This window comes from Notamacropus eugenii, chromosome 1 (assembly GCF_028372415.1).
Source record: "Notamacropus eugenii isolate mMacEug1 chromosome 1, mMacEug1.pri_v2, whole genome shotgun sequence".
NCBI lineage: Eukaryota > Metazoa > Chordata > Mammalia > Diprotodontia > Macropodidae > Notamacropus > Notamacropus eugenii.
This window is the reverse complement of record NC_092872.1, coordinates 604,808,903-604,831,785: the sequence shown is the minus strand read 5'-3', so window position 1 is coordinate 604,831,785 and position 22,883 is coordinate 604,808,903. Positions and strand designations below refer to the sequence as shown.

Here is a 22,883-nt window from a genome sequence, read left to right as displayed (position 1 = left end):
AACCCCAAAGAACGTGCTGTGCTATGGAGAGGTTCACACTGAGAGTGAGGGATACACAAAGCCCCATTCTCCAGCCAGTCTCACAGCTGGCCAAAAAGGAGAGAAGAGGCCTTTTCCTTCCTTGCTTATCTCAAAATTCAGAAGCACCCAGGAGCCCAGGAGCCCTCCAAGTTCCCAGATTGCTCAGCTCTTACGGTATTTTCAATTTGCTAATAAAGACACAGTGTTGTTGCCTTCTCAAAAGTTTTCTCTGTGCCTTACTTTGGTCCTGTCCAGGCTTTTGCTTTCAGACTTTATGGATTTTTTCCAAGTTCCTATTTCCAGGCATTCGAGACAGCCAGGATACTACCATGTCTAGGCCTCTCCCATGAGACCTAAAACACAGGATGCATCTGCGTCCTTGGGGTTTGGATGCCTGGGGCACATGCTGGCCCATGTATTTGATCTGCCATGACCCCAGATTTCAGTCTTGAGGGTAAAGAAGCCCTGCTTGATCATAACCCTCTGGAAGTCATAAAGATGAAATGGTTTCCTCTCACTATCCTGGGGTCTACCATATCCAAAGGCAGGTGATGGATCCCAAAGAATCAACAGGAACGGCTGACCTTTGTCGCTATCTCCTCCTGCCCACCCCCACCCACCCCCAGACTTCTATTTGAGTTGTAAATTCTGACCATAAAGTTGTTGGAATGGGTCCTCCAGCTGCCACACTCTGTCATCACTGCCAGGAAGGGAAGCTTCTCAGACTGGAGAGTAGTTGGACAGGTTGATTTTTAAATATGGGGACAATAGCACATCTACATGTGGTTTAGAAATTTAATACATGAGGCATAAGAAATTGGATATTTCTAGTTGGATAGGGGGACAAAGAATGACATTGGGGGACCTGGATTCTGGGATATACCTCCCTGAGGAATCTATCCAACATTGTCTGCAAATCCTTTGGGGTAAATGCATCTTGAGATTTTAGCAAGTGTAGTCGACAATAACAGTAACTTGGGGACATGACTTGTAGTGGATGTTGCAAAGGGGCATTTCTTTGCTTTGGGCTAGCCAGCATTTTCTTTTTTTTCCTCTTCGTTCCTTTCTTTCCTTGCTTCCTTTCTTTCTTTCTGGGATTGTTCTTTAAAAATGTAAAGAAAATACATTTTGCTAATGGTGACAGAAATACCTTAATCTAAGGGATAACACCATTGCCCATCAATTTTGCAAGGCAATAATACTACTCCCAAGAGGCTGAACTCTGAGGCTGAAAGGCAGAGTAGTTCATCACAATGAGAGAATTGGGTTGTTGCTAGGGGGGGAAAGATCCTCTGATCATGCTGTTATTACTAGGCATTAATAAGCTATGTTCATCTTCTCTGACACTGGAAGCCTAACTTTTAGTCCTTCTGCAACATCTCTCTCTTTATTATGTAGCTCAGGGTCATGAAGAAACACAGCCCGCTGGCTGTATAGAGCAGCAGGCAATCTCCTTCATGCTGGTTTTGGTCCCAGCAGGCTTATTCCCATGTGTCCTATGGCTCTCCGCTATAATGGATGGAAAGACAATTACTTAGGTATCACTGAAGCCTGGTGAGATGAGAGCCTTGATGGGAATGTAGCAATGGAAGGGTATACATTCTGTTGAAAGGAAACTGATCTAGTAAAAGGGGTGTGTCAGGGTCCCCTGGCCTCTGACACAGACATACCAGAAGCAGGGAGGGAATGTGAAAAGGGATTAGGAGAATTACAGATGGCCAGGCAGAAATGTCAGCTAAGGCATTCAGTGACACCGTAGTTGTAAGAGTTCAGGATTTAGAGGCAAAGGACCTGGGTTTGAATCCTAGGTCTGACACATATGAGCAAGGTAACTTTGGACAAGTAAATTAATATCTCTGGGCCTCAGTTTTCTGGATGGAATGACTGATCTCTAAGGTACCATCATTAGTCTGAACCCATGGTTGCAGACATACTAGCTAGGTTTCTGTGTGTGTGTGTGTGTGTGTGTGTGTGTGTGTGTGTGTGTGTGTGTGTGTGTGTGTGTGTGTTAGAGGCCAAAGGGAGAGGAGAAGGGGACAGAGCAGTGTATAAGAATACATATATAGTGAAATACTCTTCTGGTGACCTTTGGACTACCAAAGCAGAACTGTTTCCCTGACCATGAAGGTACCACCTTATATTCTGTTTTGCTCCCTGCATCCTCCACAGCTCTTCCTCTGTAGTACGAAGTCCAGTCTAGGCAGCTCGGTGACATAGTGGATAGAGTACTTGCCTTTGGATCAAGAAAATCTGAGTTTACCCTTGATGCTTACCAGCTATGTGGCCCTCTGCAAATCACTCACACTCTTGGTGTTTTAGTTTTTATCTATAAAATGAGAGGTTTGGAATAGAGTCTATAAAACCCCTTCTAATCCAAAATGTATGATCCTAAGGAGTATCAATTCTAAAATTGTTGATTCCTATCAGTTAACTGAACACAGCCCTAAATATTGGTCATTGTACATTTTCCCCTTTCCACTACAGTTTTAGTACTGCTTCCCCCAGAGTGTTTTTAGGGACATAGCATCATGTGTTAAGAAAAGACATATTTGCGTAGAAACCTATTAACATAGGGGTGACAGCATAATGAACAACATCTGGGTAGGGATAAAAGAAGGAACCAAAATGATATTGCTTGGAAATATATTACTGACCAGAGGTGAGACTTGACTAAGGGTGCTTGTTGGACTCAAGTAACCTTATGCAACCTTTTGTGCTTTTGTGCAAAAAAAATATATAATCCAATTAGCAAATGTTTTTTATTAAGTAACTGTGATTTGGATATTAGTTTAATAAATAAGACTAGTGACATAAACTTAAAACAGATACTTATGTAACATATATTTACTGATCTGTGAAGTATGAATCCCAACAATATAATGTAACATTGTTAAGGGCAGGGACTATTTTGCTTTTGGTTTTGTATCTCCAATGTCTAATATAAATTAGGTGCTTAATAAATGCTTGTCAGCTTACAAATGCTTGTTTGATTGACTGCTATAAACTACCTAGCCAGTCAGAGGATACGGATGATGCTTTCTTAAAGTACATTCCAAAAATAGCCCAGAGGCAAATTAAAGTAGTAATTTACATTTCACCTATGTGAATATATACTAAAAGTCTGTTCTGTTAAAAACTAAGTATCTGATAAATATTCTTCATGACTTGAAGACAATTTCTTCTTTTACAAGTTAACTAGGGAAATTGCTGTTCTGAAATTAACTCTGACCAGGCAGCCAATCAGTCAACAACCTTTTATTAAGTGCTTACTATGTTCCAGGTACTGTGTTAAGTACAAAAACAAAGCAATCCTTGGTCTCAAGTTTTCGTTATGTTGAAGGAGGCCACATGTACTGATATAAGTATGCACAAAAGAGATTTGAGGTGATTTTGCTGGGGAGGATGCTACAGCTGGGAACATTAGGAAAGGCTTCATGTAAAATGTGGTATTTGAACTAATTCTTGAAAGAAGCTTTTAGAGTATAAGATAGAGGTGAAGAAAGAGTACATTTCAGGCATGGGGGGACCACTCAAGTTCAAAGGCATGGAGATGGGAAATACATGTCATGTATGAAGACTCAAAAAGGAAGGAAATGACCAGCAATGTAGAATTGACAGGAACCTTTGATGAAAATGGTCTAGTAATATTGAAATTCATAATAATAATAATGAAAAGAAACCCAGGCCATAGTTAACTATGTACCCTAGACATTAAGAAACCCATTTCATTTTTAAAAAAAAAAGATATGATGGGAATATGGCTAAAAAGAGATGAGCTATTGTGATAAAATAAGTAAATTCTGACTCCACAATTGTGAGTAATCTTGATGAGAAGAAAAAAGTATCTAATGAAGCCAGTGTGCTTCCTGATGTGCTCAGCTTTAAAACCATCATATATTTAAGAGATGGAAAAAAGCATACAACTAGGAATGAATTTTAAAAGTAGCTGAAGCTTCAAAAACAGTGTCAGGAACACTAAAAGCCTTGAATGAGGTGTTTTGTTTTTTTTTTAATGCAAAAGCTTTTTTTTAAAGCTTCATCACTTCATAGGAAAGATGATATAATTTTTATAGAGAGAAGGCAGAACAACTCAAATCTTAGTTTGCTTCCTTCTTTTTCATCAAGGAAAATGATCCACCAATTAGAAAGGGTAGAAAAAAATTCCTAAGATGGAATTGATACCCAATGTAAGGAAGGAAATAATAAAGGAGAACCTGTCCACTTTCAAGTAAGTCAGGTCTTTCAGGTTAAGGTGAATTGATTACATGGTACAGAAATAACTTGTACCCATCCATAGAGAATCACAATAGGTAATTTTTTGAGAAATCATGAAGAACAGAAAACTGGGAACATGAAAATATTCATGTGACACCACAGTCTAGAGACCTACTACTACTGTATTCCACAACCTACTCCAAGGTAGTGGTCTTTTCTTTTCTGGCAAGCATGCACTTGGCTCACTGGTGCCCCCTAATGCTTTCCAGCTGCTCCTACTGCCACTCTGCAGGTGGTCCTTCAAGGAAAGGAATAAGCTTTTCTCTACCCATATTCTCTAAGAATAAAGAGTCAACCAATTTTAGGCAATTTTTACTAGAATTACCATAATGTACTATGGGAAAACACATACGAATATTGCCAAAACAAATGATAGGGGAAAGATATGTATATGTATGTATGTGTACACATGTATATGTATATATGTATATTTTTGGGTATACACATATACTATATATACATATATACACTACATATATGTGTGAATATACATATGCACACCCATCACATTTTCAAATATGTACATGCATGCATATTCATATATATGAATTAGTCCCTGTGTCTATGGGAAATTCAGTCTAGCTCTTTCTTAGTTCCCTCTTCCCATTTCTTTCAAGTTTATCTCTATGGACAGTTGACCGGTTACATCTTTGTGTTTCCCACAGTGCCTAGAATAATGTTACACACGTAGCAGGTGCAGAACCAAAATGTGTTGAAGGAATATGGAGCTTACCCAAGGCCCAATATGTTCACAGAGCTGACTAAGCATTTACGTGATATTTTATCAGGGCATAGTACATTCCAAAAATTCTTATCAGTTATTTCTACTACTCACTTTGTGGGTCAAGCTAACACAAGTGACTATTTCTTCCAGGAGAGTCAACTGCGACTTCCTTCATTTGTTTGGCACATTCACAGAGGGGTCATATTTAGGGTTAGAATCCTCCCTCACTGGCTTACTCACTAAAACAAATTGAGTGTTTGTGGATGTCTGAGGTTATTCAGAATGATAATAATATGTCAGAAATTTAGCTTCCACAAAATCCAGTTCAAAACTCAAGTCAAGAGATAATAAGTTCCTTCCTATAGTAAGCACTGAGGGTACAAAGAGAAAAGATCTAGATGTGGACTCAGTAGACATGGATTCAAATTCTACCTCTCACCCTCACAACCTGGGTGACCTTGGACAAGTTTCTAAATCTCCCTGAGCCTCAGTTTTCTCACCTCCATCCAAGAAGAAGGTCTTGAACTGTGTGACTTCCAAGCTCCTTCCAGCTCTTAATGTAAAAAACCAAAAACAACCCAAGAACTTACATTCTCCAGGAGAAGATGGAAGGTACTACATGACAGCATGCATGTAAAAATGCATGACTTTTGAACTTAATGGTCAGTAGAAGGCATCTAGGTAATTGGTGTGAAGATTCTGTTCAGATAGCCCTGAATAAAACTCTGGGGAGACAAAACACTTACCATATCTTAGTTCTTGGAACCTGAGGACTTTTTATCTGCTGCAATTCATTACAATAGATCTCATCAAGCTACCATATATTATCAGCTTCCCTTTTGTGTTTCAGGAATCTTATAAGAAAAAAAAAATCACATTTAAAGAATTTTTTTTTTTTGGTCAAGTGAATTTTTTGGTGTAGGAAACTCCCAGCAAGGAAATTCCTTCATCAATCAGCTCTTCCTCTGAAATTTATATTAGTGAATTGTCTGAAACACTGAGAAGTAAAGTGATTAGTCCAAGCTCACATAGTCAGGCTGTATCAGAGGAAGGAGTTAAAGAGAGGCCTTTCTGGTTTCCAGGACAGTTCTCTATGCATTAAACCAGCAGTTCTTAAAATGCGGTTCAGGGGCTGGGGGTCCCTGAGACCGTTTCAGGGGATCTTTAAGGTCAAGATTATTTTATTATTATGCTATTAAACTTGAATAATGTAAATATAATGTAATATGATAATGTAATATGATAATGTCAATATTAATAGATGTAACTCACACAAACAAAAGATCTTTGAGGGAAAATTCAATAATTTTTAACAGTTTAAAGGGACCCAGAGCTGCTACTCTACACCAAGGTGCCATAAACACTGAATTATATAAGTGGTATAAGTTATATTATGGGGTGTTGTCTTTTAGAAGGATCCATTCTGACTGTGTTTGACAGAAATTACATTTGGTTTTATTGTTTGGTATATGGTCTTTGGTTGTTTTGGAAGATATAAAGGTGGGAGAAAGATCGTTGACAGTTTTAAGTTTGTAATGATAGTACATTAATATATAGTGAATGTCCACCTTGTGTCCAGTATTTTCTTTTAAGAAAACATGATTTCTTTCATTTATTTTAAGAATTTCCTATTGAAAAATTCCTGCTGGTCCCTTATAAAAGTGTTTCAACCTTTTTGATTTATTAATATGTTCCTTAATATTTTCCTTTCTCTATAGTTTTGTCTTTTGTATGGAACCAAGTTGGTATTCCAGGAGAGAGCATGGTACTTAGAGCATAAATACTTGACCCCAGCAAGCAGTGTGCAGATCAGAAGTCAGGTAAGGCTCTTTGGCATGGGGCAAGACAGGGCGTGGGTCATTAACAATTGGCGGGACTTTGCTTTCTTAGTAAACAGTTCTTATCAAGCTGGTATCACTTGCCTCCTAAAGAATTTCAGTTCTTCTAGAATTTCACATGCATGCTGTTTTATTTTTTACTGCTATCGTGTTACATTTCAAACCCAAGATGACAAGGAAATGATTCATTGTTTTTGCCTGAACTCCCTGACATGAACTCTCCTTCCTTCTCTCTGCCATCTATGACTCCTAAAGGGTTTTTCTTGGGTTAACAGGAAAGAAAAAGAGAGGGAGAGGGAGAGAGAGACAGAGACAGACAGACAGAGAGACAGAGAGACAGACAGAGAGAAGGAAGGAAGGAGAAGGAAGGAAGGAAGGAAGGAAGGAAGGAAGGAAGGAAGGAAGGAAGGAAGGAAGGAAGGAAGAAAAACTTTGCATATTCTTTGAATGGGTATTACTACCTATATAGCTATATCAGTTCATCAAATAGTTACACAAAGTTGTGCTAGTAATTGTTTAATTGTTTAACAATGGTTGCTTTGGGGAAAATGTATTCATAATACAATATTAAATTTATTCTGCATCATTAACATTTTCCCCCTCTTTCTTAAAGTTAGACGATCAACAAATCACTATAAATCAAGCCCTGATTTGTAGCATTTGCTGATTTCTGAAATGTAAATACTTAAACTGAATATTTAACATTTGAGTCTCATGAGCCAATTTGAGCTAGCTCCAGCACACTAGAGGTTATTTGTTGTTGTTCAGTCATATCCAACTCTTTGTGACCCTATTTGGGGTTTTCTTGGCAAAGATCCTGGAGTAGTTTGCCATTTCCTTCCTCAGCTGATTTTACAAATGAGGAAATTGAGGCACACAGGGTTAAGTGATTTGCCCAGGGTCACACAGATAATAAGTATCTGAGGCTGGATTTGCATTCAGGTCTTCCTGACTCCAGGTCTATCACTATCCATTGTGCCACCTAGCTGCCCTTTTCTTTTTTTATTAGATTAATTAATTTTTTATCTTCAACATTCACTTTTGTAAGATTTTGAGTTCCAAATTTCCCCCCTCTCCCCAAAAGGCATGTAATCTGATATAGCCTATACATGTATAATCATATTAAATATATTTCCACATCCAGAATCATAACAAAAGGGAAAAACCACCAGAAAGAAAAAAAACATACAAACAAAAAAGAGAAAATAGCATGCTTTGATGTGCATTCAGACTCCATAGTCCTCTTTCTCTGGACGTGGATGGCATTTTTCATCATGAGTCTTTTGGAATTGTCTGCATTGCTAAGAAGAGCTAAGTCTATCAAAGTTAGTCATCACACAATGTTCTAATTGCCCTTTTCAGGGGAAATAAATATAGCTTTTCCCCACAAAAAGAGTTGGCCTGGTCTGTGAGATTCCCAAAGCAGGAGAAAGACTGGACTGTTTCTAATGAGTCAGAAAAATCAAGGGACACCAAAAGAGGGACTATAGTATACATATTATATACTACTCTCTCTCTTTCTCTCCTCTCTTTCTCTCTCTCTCCACACACACACACACACACACACACACACACACACACACATATATAGTGTATGTGTGTGTATATGTGTGTGTGTATACACTAAATTATATATACTATGGGGATTTAGTATGTGACTGCAAATGACAGTAAGTTTATACACATATATGTGTGCATGTATGTGTATATCATTACACATGTATGCATATACCTATATACACACATTTAGCACTTAATACTTTTCAGAACATATATAGTAGCTCAGGAATGTTACAGAAAACACACTGGATTTGGAATCAGAAGACTCACCTCTGAATTCTGATTCTGCCACTTTATTTGCTGTTCTATCTTGACCACATCACAACTTCTCTGTGCTTCAGTTGCCTCATCTGTAAAATGGGCATGACAATGCTTCCTGCACTCTTTACCTCCAAGTACTTCTGTGACTTGAATTTGTAAATTGGACAGCTCCACAAAGATGTCTACTGTCATTAGTTCTCTCAAAGACTCTACAAAGTTAGGAGGGAAGGGATTATTATTTTTCTTTTTCAAAAGACTGAGGTTAAATGACTTGCCCAAGGTCACGCAGTTAATACATAACAGCCAGGGCTAGACTCCTAGTCTCCTGACCAGAAGTGGATTTTAGATTCATCCAGAAGCTAGATTCATTTTTTATATTCCTTAGGTTTCCACCTGGCACACTGACATCATAATTAGTAAAGAGTACCTAAAGTCCCTGCAAGTGTTCCTAAGATTATCGGAGCAGATGGAGAACAGGAAGGACCTTCAAAAACAACTGTTCTAGCCCCTTGATTCACAGGTATAAAAATTGGAAACCAGAGTATGATACAACTTGGTCATGATCACACAGATCACTAGTGAGGGAGCAACACAGCCAGTATTAAAAAATAGATTTTTGTTTTTACTCCAAATCCTGTGTTTTGTTGTTTGTTTTTTTTGAATTGTCATTGTGAAGACCTCACACTACACACCATAAAGCCCTGCCTGGTTTCACACATGAAAAGTGCTATGAGTAAATATTTATTAAATAGAGATGTTTGATAAATATGCACCAATAGAGTTCTACTGTATCAAGAAATGTTCAAAAGCACATAAAACAAATGACAACTGGAAATTCAAAGTGACATGCTACTGGAAGGTCAAAGATTTCTTGGTCTTGTGATACAAGTAGGGGGATACTAGAGGTGGCTCTAATGTTTGAAAGACCATTGTTAAATTTTTCATTGTACCTTGGAAATTGGTAATCACCTTAAATCAGGGTTTGGTTTATAGTTTTGTTAATTGTCTATACTTAAGAAAGTATAAAAATATAGATTAACCTTCAAAAGTATGTGCATCTATGTGTACAGTATGTGTGTATATTCCTCCTGAAAAACCTGGTTGTTAAACATTTAACAACACACCTCTGGACACAGGGCAATGAAAGATAACTTCTCTTGGGAGGTGAAATTATGTACCAGAAAGGGTACTGAATTTGAAGTAAGAAGATCCAATTAAATCTTAACTGAATACCTTACTATCTGTGTAACATTAGGCAAATAACTTTGCTTTTCTGTGCTACAGAATGTTCTTCATTTTTTAAATAGGGTGAGGGGCTGGTCAGATGAAATGATCTTCATTTCTGAGTAACTCAACCTCAGGTGTAACTTCTCCCTCCTCTTCCTCAATTACTTAGCTTAGTTACAAGGGAGACCTTAACAGTAGCCTGAGAATAATGTGTGTCCAGTAATGTTCAGTATTGCTCATACTCCTGAGCAATGACACATACTTTACACCCTCAAATCACTTCCCCAAACTACCTTCTTTTATTGTATCTATGAATCATTTCCTTCAGCTTTGAAGATCCAAATACATAACTAAGATAGCCAAGAGTGAATTGTTGCATTAGCAAACATCTTTCTGAAAGAAACATTCAATTGCAAACATAACACTGAAAACCCAGGAAGCAAATATTGCTCTGCTGGAAGGAAGAAGATTCTTCCTGAATTCCTTGTCTTTGGCTGACTAAGCTGTTAATCAACAGTACACCAAGCCACTGAAACAATTGTTGGTTTACCTGTTCCTGATTCACAGCTCAGTCAGCAACACTAGTAGAAAAATGAGTACATCTGTTCCTTTCATATTTGAATGTATCTCATACCTATTTCTGGGATGCCATCAGGGCAAAATTCCTAACTGTGAACATTATATGAAGATTCCAAGATCATTCATTATATGAAAAAAGGTAGTGTATAGTAGACAGAGCATTGACTGGAGTCAGGAAGATCTCAGGTTCAATACTCCGTGAGACATTTACTAGCTATATGACCCTGGATGAGTCACTTAACCCCTGTGAATCTCAGTTCCCTCAACCACAAATGAGGAGTTTGAAATGAATAATCTCTTCATTCCCTCCCAGCTCTAAATTTATGTCCTGTGATCTCATTTGCTTTTATAATATGTATAAAGCAATCTTTTAATTTTTTGTTCCTAGAAAACTCAGTGTATATGTATTCACAAATTTCCAATGTTCAATAACTTAGCCATTATGATTGACTGCTTGCCAGGCACATGTTTATAATACATGCTACCAGCGAAACTGAGGCTTATGGATTGCTTAAGCTCACTCCATAAGTTCTGAGTTCTGAGCTGCAATGAAGTTAATGCTAATTGGGTGTCCTCGCTGTGTCTGGAATCAGTATGGTAAGCCCCTGAAAGCAGGAGGCTTCTGTACTACCTAAGGAAGGACAAACTGACCCAGGTCAGAAGTAAAGCAGGTCAAAGCTTCCATGCTGATCAGCAGAGGAATTGTCCCCTGTACTTCTAGTCTGGGTGACAGAGGGAGACCCAGGCTCATACAAACAAAAACAAATTTATATATACAATACATGTATGTATGTATATGTTTAGATAGATAGATACATATATACTTTGCTTTCCAAAAATAATCTGTATTAAGCAACAGCAACCATCTGAAGCTCATTTTAAGTGACAACGCCTTCAGGTGTTGTCCCCATTTGGAATTTTATTTCCATTTTAGAAATTGGGGATTTAAGTGCCACAGGGAGGAAACAGGTAGGGTAAAGGAGAACTGCATATACAAATAATGTAGGCATAAAAAAAAATACCAGCATGGTGCTCTAGATTTGGATTTAAAACGACTGGAGATGTTTACCTTGGAGTAGAGAAGACTCCATGGGGACATGATAGCTATCTTCAAGTATTTGAAATACCCTTAATGTGAAAGAGGGATTAGTTTTGTTCTATTTGTCTCCATGGGGCAAAACTAGGAGTAATATGAGTGGGAGCTGCAAAAGGGTTCATTTAGATTTCATTTCCAGGGGGAAGAAATGTCCTAACAATGAGGGCATTCAAAAGTGAAATGAGCTCTGATTAGTTCAGAGGGGCTATTGGGCTCTCCTTAGTGAAGGTCTTCAAGCAAAGGCTGAGTGATGACTTATCAGAGTGTTAAAGTGGGCATTCTTTTGAAAGCAGGAGTCAGACTGGAGGTGAAAATTCTGAAAATTCTGAAATTCTGAAAAGCTGTGTGGCCTGGGTTCAACTCCAACCCTTGATATTTACTACATATATATTTTCTTGAGGCAATCAGGGTTAAGTGACTTGCCCACGGTCATACAGCTAGTAAGTATCTGAATCCTGATTTGAACTCAGGTCCTCCTGACTCCAGCGCCAGTGCTCTATCCTAACTTGCCCCATTTGCTACCTACATGACATCAGGCAAAGAACTCCTCTGTGAGCCTCAGTTGTTTCATCTATGAAAAGAGAAGGTTGGATTTTGATTTCAGCTCTGAATTAATCATTCATATGAATAATGTTTTTTAAAAGGACCCTGTAGTAACCAGACTGCACACTTCAATAATATTGTTTATATCCATGAAGTTCTACATTCATCTTTTCTTTTTTTTAACGTATGAAATAAAATAAGCATTTCCATCTTTTCAAAATTTACTCTAGAGTCTCAAATTAGTGGCATGAGTTCAAATAATTAACCAGTCTCGATTCTATAGCCCTATTTAAAACCAGCACTTAGAGTCACTTTTAGTTGAGCATTTAGTAGCCTCATTTCTCTTATCAAAGGATTCATTTCCTGAAATTTGATACTACAGCTGTCCAAGTCCTCTAGTCAGTTACAGGTCAACATTTGAACAGTGGTTCTCAGCTATGTGTCAGAAAGCAAGTTCATTGTATTTAGATGGTGATAAGAATTCAAGACATGTAGCTTGTTGACATCTGGTAGCATCTTGACATTCCCATGTGTCTACTGAGACACACAGCCCAAATAGGATTTGGAGGTCAAATGAAAATATCCAATGCACATCCTGAAAATAAACTTGATAAAATGTTAAAAATTGGTTTTATTCCCCACCCCTTCCACCCCACCCTCCCAAAGAATCAGTTGATTTTAAAAGACAGATAAGAATGAAACTGAAGAAGGTAAGGAAGGGCTGTTCTCCCTTCACGGTATTGTTACCATGAAATTGTGTGTGTGTACAGTGACTCTCAAATTCCTTCCAAGTTGTTTTGATTACTGTCGACAAGCACTTGCAGGAGAGGATTGTTGAATGTTTGGGCCCCAGTGAAGCTGTTCTACCAGAAATGGAAGCTCACTGTTGGCTAGCCCATGAATGTTGCCCTGGGGTGAAGCAGAAATGTAAAGTAAATCAGCTTGGAATCTTTAGAGTATAGTACAGTAGAAGGATGCATAGAATGTGGAAATAGAGGAAGACTTGGGTGAGAGTAATGGCATAAAAACATAATCAGGAACATGAATGGTCTTAAGAAACAAAACAGAGCCAAGAGAACAACTTATACTATAACATCAACTTTGTAAAATAAAAAGTTCTGAAAGACTTCAGAATTCTGATCGATACAATGATTAATCTTGATACCAGAGGACAGATAATATTTCTTCCTTCCTTCCTTCCTCTTTCTCCCTTGCCCTTCCTTCTTCTTCCCTTCCCTTTCCTTCCTTCCCTTTTTCCTTCCTTACCTTGTTTCTGTCCTCATTCCTCTCTTCCTTCCATTACTTTCCTTCCTTCCCTTCTCTTTCCTTCCTTTCTTCCTTCCCTTCCTTCCTTTCCTTTACCTCCTTTCTTCCCTCCTTCCTTCTCTTTCCCTTCCCTTCCTCATTCCCTTCTCCTTTTTCTTCCTTCCTTCCTCCCTTCCTTCCTCCCTCCCTTCTTTCCTTCCTTCCTTCCTGCCTTTCTGCCTTCCTTCTTTCCTTCCTTCCTATTACATCTCATAATTTCATCAAGAGGACTGGGGTAGGGAGGGAGCTCAACTGATCAGGGTCCCCTGACCAATCTATCCACTACAGTGCTTTTCTATATAATAACTCTTTTGAGCCTCATAACAACCCTGTAATGTAGGCACTACAGCTATTAATATCTCCATTTTACAGCTGATGAAACTGAGCTTCAAAAAAGATAAATGATTTGGCTATGGTCACGTAGCAAATAAGTTTCTGAAATAAAGTTCAAACTGCTCTGTCCATTACCCCATGTTGCCTCTGAATATACCTTAGTGATATTGTATTGGAAAGGAGGACTGGAAATCATTAAGAGCTAATTAAGCCCAGTGCTATTCAAGTACCTCAACTGCATATACATGACTCCAAAATGACTGGTCAGTTTTTTCAGATCAGACAAACTCCTAGTCAATTCAATAAAAGAGGTTTTTTTTTTAAAAAAAATCAGTCAGATCAGTTGTTTGGTTAGTCAGGTAGACCTATAGCCATGACAAGACTGATTTATCATCCTGGGGGAAGAAATTTGGAACAACAAGAGGCATAAATTATGGTCAGCTGAACTATGAGAAGCCAGAATTATGTTTACATGATTTTAATCTTAAGCAATAGACTACTTTTATTTGCAGTGTGTGCAGAATCCAAGTAAAGACTTTACCTGATCAGATAATGACTAATTAGAAGGCATAAGAAAATCAAAAAGAGAGGGATATAGAATGTAAACCCTTTCCTGTGGGGACTGTTTTTCATTTGTCTTTGTATGCCTAGTACCTAGCATGATCCCTTGCACAAAATAGTTCCTTAATAAATGTTTATTGAATTAGAGTCAATTAGGAAGCTGGTACCAGAAGAGTTCATCTATTATATTAGCCTTATATTAATGACAACAAGGCTACTTCATCTCCTTAAATTATAGTTTTAAAGAGAGAAAGGGTTTATACAGCTTTGACAGGAGCATTCAAGCCTTTCACTTTGTGCAGTCTTATATCATTGACTCTCTTCCATGCTATATTGAAATGTATCTTTGTTATGAACTCTCTAGTTTTCCATCACCATGTTTTCTTTACTCCTAAACCACCTAGATTGAGGCAGTATAACAGATGTTCAGGCACCCTGAATCGAATTCAGTGCCAACTGAATGATGAGGCATTAGTTATGGCATATTTAAAATATTCATTGGAATGGGGAATTAGGGCCATCTTTTCCAATCACACCTAGAACTTGCAAGCATTTGTATTCAGTTGTAGGGGAACTCTGAGAATAGGTCCTCTTGGGAAGTGACAAGAGGACTCTTTCTCACTTAATTTAACTTAATGAGATGATACAATGAGAAAGTCAGTGTAGAATAAAATCTTATAAACTTCCAGCATCAACTCAGGTGGTGCAAGGAAAGAAAGTTCGTAATTGATTGATATCTTCACTGAGCTGGAAGATGTAATTGGGCCAGCATTTAGATAGGATAGTAAGGTAGGAAATATAAATGAGCCAAATAAAATAATCTTTCTTTGAAACATCTGTGTAGTGTGTTCTCTTAAAAAAATAAAGTTTATAAGATAAACTATTCTGAACCTTGATTTTGTGCTTTTTCCAGGACATTGTCTATTAAATTGAATGAGAATATTGCCTAAATGAAAACTTTCCTCTTGATTCCATGATTCAAAAATCCATCATGAAGAGAATTTCAAAGCAAACGTGCAAGTTGTAAAACTGTGTAGTTCCCAGCTCTTGCAGGATTTAGAAGAAGAAATCTTAAAAATCAACTAATCTAATCTCCTAATTTTACAGATGGGGAAACTAAGTCCCAGAAAAGACAAGTGGCCCCCCAAAGGTCACAAATCCATTAAGTGGCAAAACTGGGACAAGAACCCAGGTCTGCTGGGGTCCATCCACCATTCTGGGCTGCCTCTAGAAAGTGGTTCCTGCACATCATGCTACCAAGAATGGAAAAATCTCCCTCCCTCTCTCCCATCCTTCTCTGCCCCTAGCCAAGGCTGTACCTCAGTGACATGAAATGCATTGTTGAACTAATAAATGCAGGTCAGCCAGCTGAGGTTAAGAAAATATATGTCGGATTTGGTTTCTTCAGTTTGGTCCATAGGAAGGACCCCAAGGTCATTCCCCCCACAAATCCAGGTTTTCCTCATGGCAGCCACCTGGGCAGCTCTAATTCTTTACCCAACAGTGTAGCTTTGTGTGATCAGAAGGGTGATCCTTGTATCATTTTCTGAATTTCCTTAATTGAACAATAACTTGTTATGACCCATGTGGGAGGGGGTTATTTGTTTGCTCCATACAAGCCTCCGAGTTCATTTGGCAGCTGTGCTATATTGTGATCCGAGGGGAGGTGCAGGGCAGGAAGGTACTTAGAGAACTAGATAATTATGATTTCCCTTTCCTAGTACCCTCAATTTGTCCCCTGGCTTTAGCACATTGTGAAATTTTCCTGCCTGTGAAAACTTTAGGTATACCAGAGAAGGAAGAATAAGCATTTATATAGCACCTACTATGTACCAATCTCTGTGTTAAATACTTTACAGATCTCTCACTGGTGAAAGCACAATACTCCATGCTAAGAGTTATAGCTGGGAATTTTTTTATCTGAGTTTGAGAGAGTTGGGTGGGTTCATACAACAGTGCCACAGAGGACAGTCTGGCTACTGATTTAGTCACTTTTTGAGAGGAGACAGTTTCTTTTCCCCCAAGTTTGACTTGTGCCTCTATGAGAATTACAGGGAAAGACAGGCCCCAAAGTAGGGAAAGAATGCTGGGGCCAGCAGTCCAAGTCTTGGTGATGGAGCAGGGTCATGTTACACAGTGCAAACCAACAGAATTTACAAGGTGTAAGGCTCAAAAGCAGTAGAAAGCCATCCCCAGACAAAAGCTGGAAGGATATGTACCCCCCATCAAGTTGGTGGACATTAGTTATGGTAATGATGGAGAGCCCCATTCATGTTAACTAGTGATGTCTCTGCTCTCACTCACAGATACCGAGTTCAGAAAAATATACATCTCAGAGGGAGATGAGTTGAATTTTTTTTTCTTTTTTTTCAGAGCAAGTAGGTGGTACAGTGGACTGAGCATTGGCCTTGGGATCAGGAGGACTCATCCTCATGAGTTCAAATCTGGCCTCAGATATTTACTAGGTGTGACCCTGGGCAAGTCACTTAACCCTGTTTGCCTCAGTTGCCTCATCTGTAAAATGAACTGGAGAAGGAAATGGCAAGCCACTCCAGTATCTTTGCCAAGAAAACCCCAAATGGAGTCACAAAGAGTCAGCCAAGACTGAAACAACTCATATGTTTTGAGCATGTTCCATTCAAAGCACCTGCCATAGTAAAAAAGGACAATTTGTACATATAAATAGCTATATCCAACTAAAAAGACATTCAGTAAAATGTCAAACAAGAAAGATAGGAAGGGTGCAGTCAAAGCAACAGAGAAGAAGGGTGGTTGATGTGGTAGTAATAGTGCTGGACTAAGAGTCAAGAGTTCTGGGTTTAAATCCCACTTCTGACTCTTAAGTTATATGACATGACTATGGACAAGTCATTCCACTTCTGAGTTTCACTTTCCTTTTCTGTAAAATGGAGATAATAATAACTCTTGTATTCATTATCATTCCTTTTTTTCCATTCTTTCCCTGTATGGATTTCTAGGCCACTATTTCAAGTAGTCTTGAATTTCAATTAGAAGGACTTTGGTCTTAATATGATATGCTCAGTGTCATCCACCAACAGGGAAATCTGTAGAACCTCATTTATATGTGTAATCCTTCTTCTCTTTGGACTCTGCATAGGATATCTGCCATGACAAAGTCAGATGCCTTCAGTGTTCACATCTCCCTATTCATGTCTTATTTTATGTTAATGACTAAAGGGTTGTAGGACAAAATTACCTTAGTGGCTTTAACTCTCAGGAATCATTTATGATCTTAATATATGGAAAAGAAATTCCTTATTGGCAGAGGGCCTATAAGGCTACATTTGGCCCTATCAAGTCACACAGTCTTTTATAATGAACAAACAATACAATGAAATATTGTATTCTTTACAACTTCTCATTAGTTGAATAACTGTAAAGATGCAAGTTTGTTAACATCTTATGTTTTCAGTAAGGATACCCTGAATGCATGTAGGTCATTCTGATGAAAATTTTGTGAACATTAGACAGACATATGAATTCGTAGTTTTTGATGTCTCTGAACCCTGTTTGGGGGTAATGGTGCTGTCCATGATTTTTCCCCAGTTATTTAGTATTTTCTCATCTTTTAAATACTTGAAATTCAGTCTCTCAGTGGGTCCCTTCCAATACTGATCTCTTCTAAGTAGATGAAGAATTTCTTCAGTCTAGATTATGGCATGTAGCCTGATGGACAGTCCATTGAGTTCATCTATTAACTTGGATGAGCAATGCAGATGAATGAAGAAGTGAGAAGGAGCAAGAAAATGAGCAAGATTGTATTTTTATTTTTAATGATCTTAAGCTACTCCCTGACACCAAAGTCCATCTTTTTACACCTATAATATCCTGGTGACAAGAAGGAACATGATACATCCTTTGGCCTAGCTATTCTTGGAATCAGTAAGAAGGATGATGTTCAAGTTACATTTCTGACACATACCAGCTGTGTGATCCTGGGCAAGTCACTTAAGCTAGGCAGCTCTCTAAGACTACAAATTATAGAAAAGTTTTTAACCTGATTGGTAGAAGGAGTTCTGTCATCTGAGAGTTCCTTATATTAATGAAATCACAAGTTCAGGTCGTAGCTCTAACTCTATTCTGGTGGTGCCTTATGGCTGAAAATCACAGAACTCAAGTCTCTAAAGAACCAAAATGGAATGATCAGAAGGGTGATGAGGAGATGCATGGCGGACATAAGCAGGCTGCAGTCTACTGTTAACAATGCCTTGTGTGCCAAAAACGGTATTAATATATCATCCAAGACACATATGTTCAAAACAGGAGTCATGGGAGTGGAACAAGGAGTCCTGTAGCTGCCCATGCCTAATGCTGCCTTGTTACAAGACCTATACTAGAGGGAAGACTCTAGCACATGGAGCAGATTCTTTCTGGATAATTTATTAAAAGAAATAGACAAAAATTACAGAGGATAAGAAAGCATGGATGAGATCTAATCTGTACCATGAGAAGGTGCTCTAACTCAGTGGGATAGATTATGAACCCATTGAAGTTGTTTTCATGCAGTTGTGAAGGAAGTATCTCGTAAACTTCATACAAATAGGTATTGTGTGTCCAAGAAATGTCTGTGATCATGGTGAATAAAAATGGACTTCTCCAATCTTGTACTCAATTACTAAACTGGATAGACAAATTACTACACTCGGGTTGCTAAAGGCTTTTTCCAAGAAAAATTAATTTTTCATTTTATCAATTTAAATGTTTATGGGCACACATATTATTTTCCCCAAAGACATCTAACATTTTTCTACAAAGTACAGGGATGACATAGATGCTACTACTAGTTACCCTTATGGAATGACGAATGATGAATTATATGAATGACTATACTTGCTATCCATTTATAACATTTCTTCTGAAAGATTGTGATGTAGGAGAAAGCACAGTGATTTACACCTGGAATAAGGAGACCTAAGTTTAAATCCCAGCTCCTACATTTACTATCCATGCAGTACCTAGTTGGCCCAGTGGATAGAGTACTGGGTCTGGAGTCAAGAAGACTCATCTTCCTGAGTTCAAATCTGACCTCAGAAATTTATTAACTGTGTGACTCCAGACAAGTCACTTCACCCTGATTGCCTCAGTTTCCTTATCAGTAAGATGAGCTGGAGAAGAAAATGGCAAACCACTCCAGTATCTTTGCCAAGAAAACCCCAAAGAGTGAGACTCAACTGAAAAATGACTGAACATCTGATATTAAGCAAGTCTGCTCTTCAAGAATCTCACTTCCCTCATTTGTAAAATGGGAGGAATGATACATATGCTACTCATTTCATAGGTTTGTTGTTAGACAAGTTCTTTTTGAATTTTTAAGTATTATGTAAATGTGAATTATTTTTTAGTAGAAAAAAATCCTTAATGTGGAGTCAGAAAATCTGATTTTGCTTCCTAATGTTATTTCTTACTACCTGTGTGACTTGGGCAAAAACTTTTCTGTCTCTGTGCCTCAGAATTCCCCTTTGAAAGTGAGGGATTGGACTAGATGAGCTTAAGGTTCATATTCTACTCCTCAATCTTTGATTCTAAAACTCCGGGGAATGGAAAGCACTTTAAGCCTAGGAATGTTACACAGCAGATAGAATCATGGAATGTCAGATCTAGAAGGGATATACACTGTTATGTAGTCTAGCACATTTAGTTTACAGATGAGGGGAATGAAGTGAGGTTCAATGCAATTTAGCAGGCTTTTATTATATGTAAATAGCATGCTTTGTTAGCACGGGCATACAAGCCAAAAACTACATGGCTCCCAAGTTCATGTCGCTAACATTATCCTAAGGGGAAGACAACATGTACACAGATAAGTGTAATACAAAACACAGCTGGTGACCCCGTGGATAGAGCACTGGACTTGGAATTAGGAAGAAGCTTTCTCATGAGTTCAAATATGTCCTCAGACACTTACTAGCTGTGTGACTCCAGGCAAGTCACTTCACCTTGTTTGCCTCAGTTCCTCATCTGTAAAATGAGCTGGAAAAGGAAATGGCAAACCACTCCAGCAGCTTTGCCAAGGAAACCACAAATGGGGTCGTGACTGAAACGATTCAACAGCAACACAAGAGCACAAACTGGAGGCTTCCCTTAGGAAGTGGTACTTCAGATTGCTGTTTGTCCGTTGTTCTCAAAGAGGACCAGGACATCAGGGAGGTGATGCCATGGCTTGCAATTGAATTGGATTTAAGTGAGGTAATGCTGTGCAAGGTTACCAGCCTCACTTTCTCCTCTGGAGTCACCTGGGTCCAGTGGCAAGAAAGAGATCAGGACGACTAGAGAGGGTCCCTGATACTTCAGATAAGCCTTGAGGGAAGAAAAGGATGCTAAGAGACAAAGTTATGGAGGGAGTAGATCCCAGGCATGAGGAGCAACTAGTACAGCTACAAAGCCCAGGAGGTGGAGGCTTGGGTTAAAGGAATAATGAGAAGTCTTTGACTGCAAGGTAGAATGCTTGAAGGGAAATGTTGTAAACTAAGGTTAAAAAAGTAGAATGAAGTCAAATTAGAGAGGGCATTAAATGCCAGGCTGAGGATTTTGTATTTTATCCTTGTTGAAAGTGGAGGTAAAAAAGGTTTTTGAGAAGAGTGGCATGGTCATATGTATACTTAGATTATTTTAGCAGTTATGGAAATTACATTGCATAGAGGAATAGCTATTTATGAATTAGGAGGCTATTTCAGTGATGAAATGCCTGTAATGAACTCCCTTCTCGCCTCATTGAATCCTTCTCTTCCTTTAAGACAAGGCTTAGATTATCTTCTACATGAAGTTTGTCCTCATCCTCCCAAATTCTAGCACTCCACCTCCCAGATTCCAATGTAGCTAGCTAGAGTCAGGTCTATCATGATGTGACAGATGCATTCTGAAAAATCACAGTGCTGTGCAAAATTGCATAATAAAGACCACAAAGTTTATGGGGGAAATAGTGTTAAAGGAACAGTACTCAAAATTTTCACCAATGACAGATTTAAAAAAAAGGAATCTAATAAAAACAGTAGCATGGTTTTACATGTTAAAGGTTAAGAAATACATAGGAACTACAATAATAAATAGCTGCAGCCTGGGGCTTCAGGCTGTTGCTCAGCCTGTGCCTCTATTTTCTACAGGCTATGGACTGATACAGTCAACGGCTACCCGTAAGAGGGCCTCAGTAGACCCAACTGACAGGGCATGACTATCTGAGTAAAGTAAGGGGAATTTGGAGAAAAGTGGGGAATGGGTATGGACTAGTTCTCTGCCCCCAGCTCCTACTGCCTTCGAAGATATACTGTAAACATGGCACTTTACCTTGGAAAAGCCTTGAAGTTTGTTTGTGAAAGTATATGTTGGGGAGATTATAGATCTTGAGCTATAGTGAAGTGGTACCATTGTCTGTGTTCCTGATGTTTCTTGAGGATAAAATCATGCATAAGCCAACCAAAATTCCTGTTATGCTTGAATTATTCCCTAATATAGCAATTGCATTGGAACAAATCTGTGTTTTCAAAGTTAGCATTATGGTAGAACTGGCTGTACTTTGTACTTATTTGTATTCTTTTTACATTTATTCTGTGTTTGCCTTTATTATATTCTGTGTATGTGTTTATTGACTCTCCTGTTAGAATGTGAACTCCTTGGAAATAGTGGTTGCTTTTGTTCATTGTCTTTGTATCCTCAGAGCCTAGCACAGAACCTGACACATAGTAGATACTTATTAAATGCTTGTTGATTGATGAATGCAGGTGAATGGTGATGAGGGCTTAAACTAGGGTGGTAGCTATGTGAAAGGAGAAAAGGGCAAGAAGGATTATGGAGGTAACACGAACAGGATTTGGGAACAAATTTTATATGGTGGATGAGGAAGGAGGACAATTTCACTGTTATATATCTGGTTGACTGGGAAGGCAGTGATTCCATGAACAGAAATAGAGAAGTTGGAAAGAGCAAGTACCTTAAAAAAGAGAAGGCAATGTATTGTTTTGGATATGTTGGGTTGAGTCGCTAACAGGACATCCAAATGGAGATGTCCAAGTAGCAGTTGAAGATTTGGGACTAGATATCAGGAAAGAAATTAGAGAAATCAACATACAGAATTGGGAGTCCTCTTGGTAATGATGATAAAAGTGTCAATGGGGAGCAAGGAATATGCAGGATCCTCCCCCTGATCAGGATGATGAAAGGAGTATTCAGTGTTGACAAAGGGGCCTTCTAGGGAAATCCAGATTTCTGTTTCAATCAAAAAATAGAAGAGTGTGAGAAGAAAAAAATCTATAATGAAGAGGATTTTATTTAGGAGAGAGACCCTCATTGTGGCAATAAAAAGCAAGGACCCCATTTTAAACCATGGGAGAAATATCATGACTCAAAGCCCTAAGAGAGTGATAAAGCTGACTGGTGCTGCATTTGTTTCTTAGCTTTTACTATAGCACTAAGAGAGGTTATGGGTGCCCCTGGTCATTAGCTATAAAATATAGGAAAACTGATCATGAAACAGGAAAGATACTCTTGGAACAGCAGCATCATTCCCCGACTCAGTAAACTCCTGTGGCTCCCTATTACCCCTAGG

General features: G+C 38.5%; 1 protein-coding gene and 1 long non-coding RNA gene across 6 annotated transcripts in view; one reads left to right on the top strand and one right to left on the bottom strand.

The window, feature by feature from the left end:
* The window catches only part of LOC140521371 (uncharacterized), a 180,831-nt gene extending 171,762 nt beyond the window's left edge, over window positions 1–9,069 (bottom strand). The window contains exon 1 of the long non-coding RNA XR_011972912.1: window positions 8,689–9,069. This is a non-coding gene — a long non-coding RNA (uncharacterized lncRNA). The remainder of the gene's footprint in view (window positions 1–8,688) is intronic.
* The window catches only part of ACOXL (acyl-CoA oxidase like), a 572,636-nt gene that overhangs the window by 518,925 nt on the left and 30,828 nt on the right, over window positions 1–22,883 (top strand). For 4 of the 5 annotated variants that reach the window (XM_072636271.1, XM_072636277.1, XM_072636298.1 and 1 more), the window contains exon 18: window positions 6,739–6,840. In XM_072636271.1, the coding sequence (XP_072492372.1) occupies window positions 6,739–6,840 (102 nt within the window). Of the gene's footprint in view, window positions 1–6,738; window positions 6,841–9,064; window positions 9,287–22,883 lie in introns of those variants that run through there. The other variant, XM_072636281.1, reaches the window with a different exon arrangement.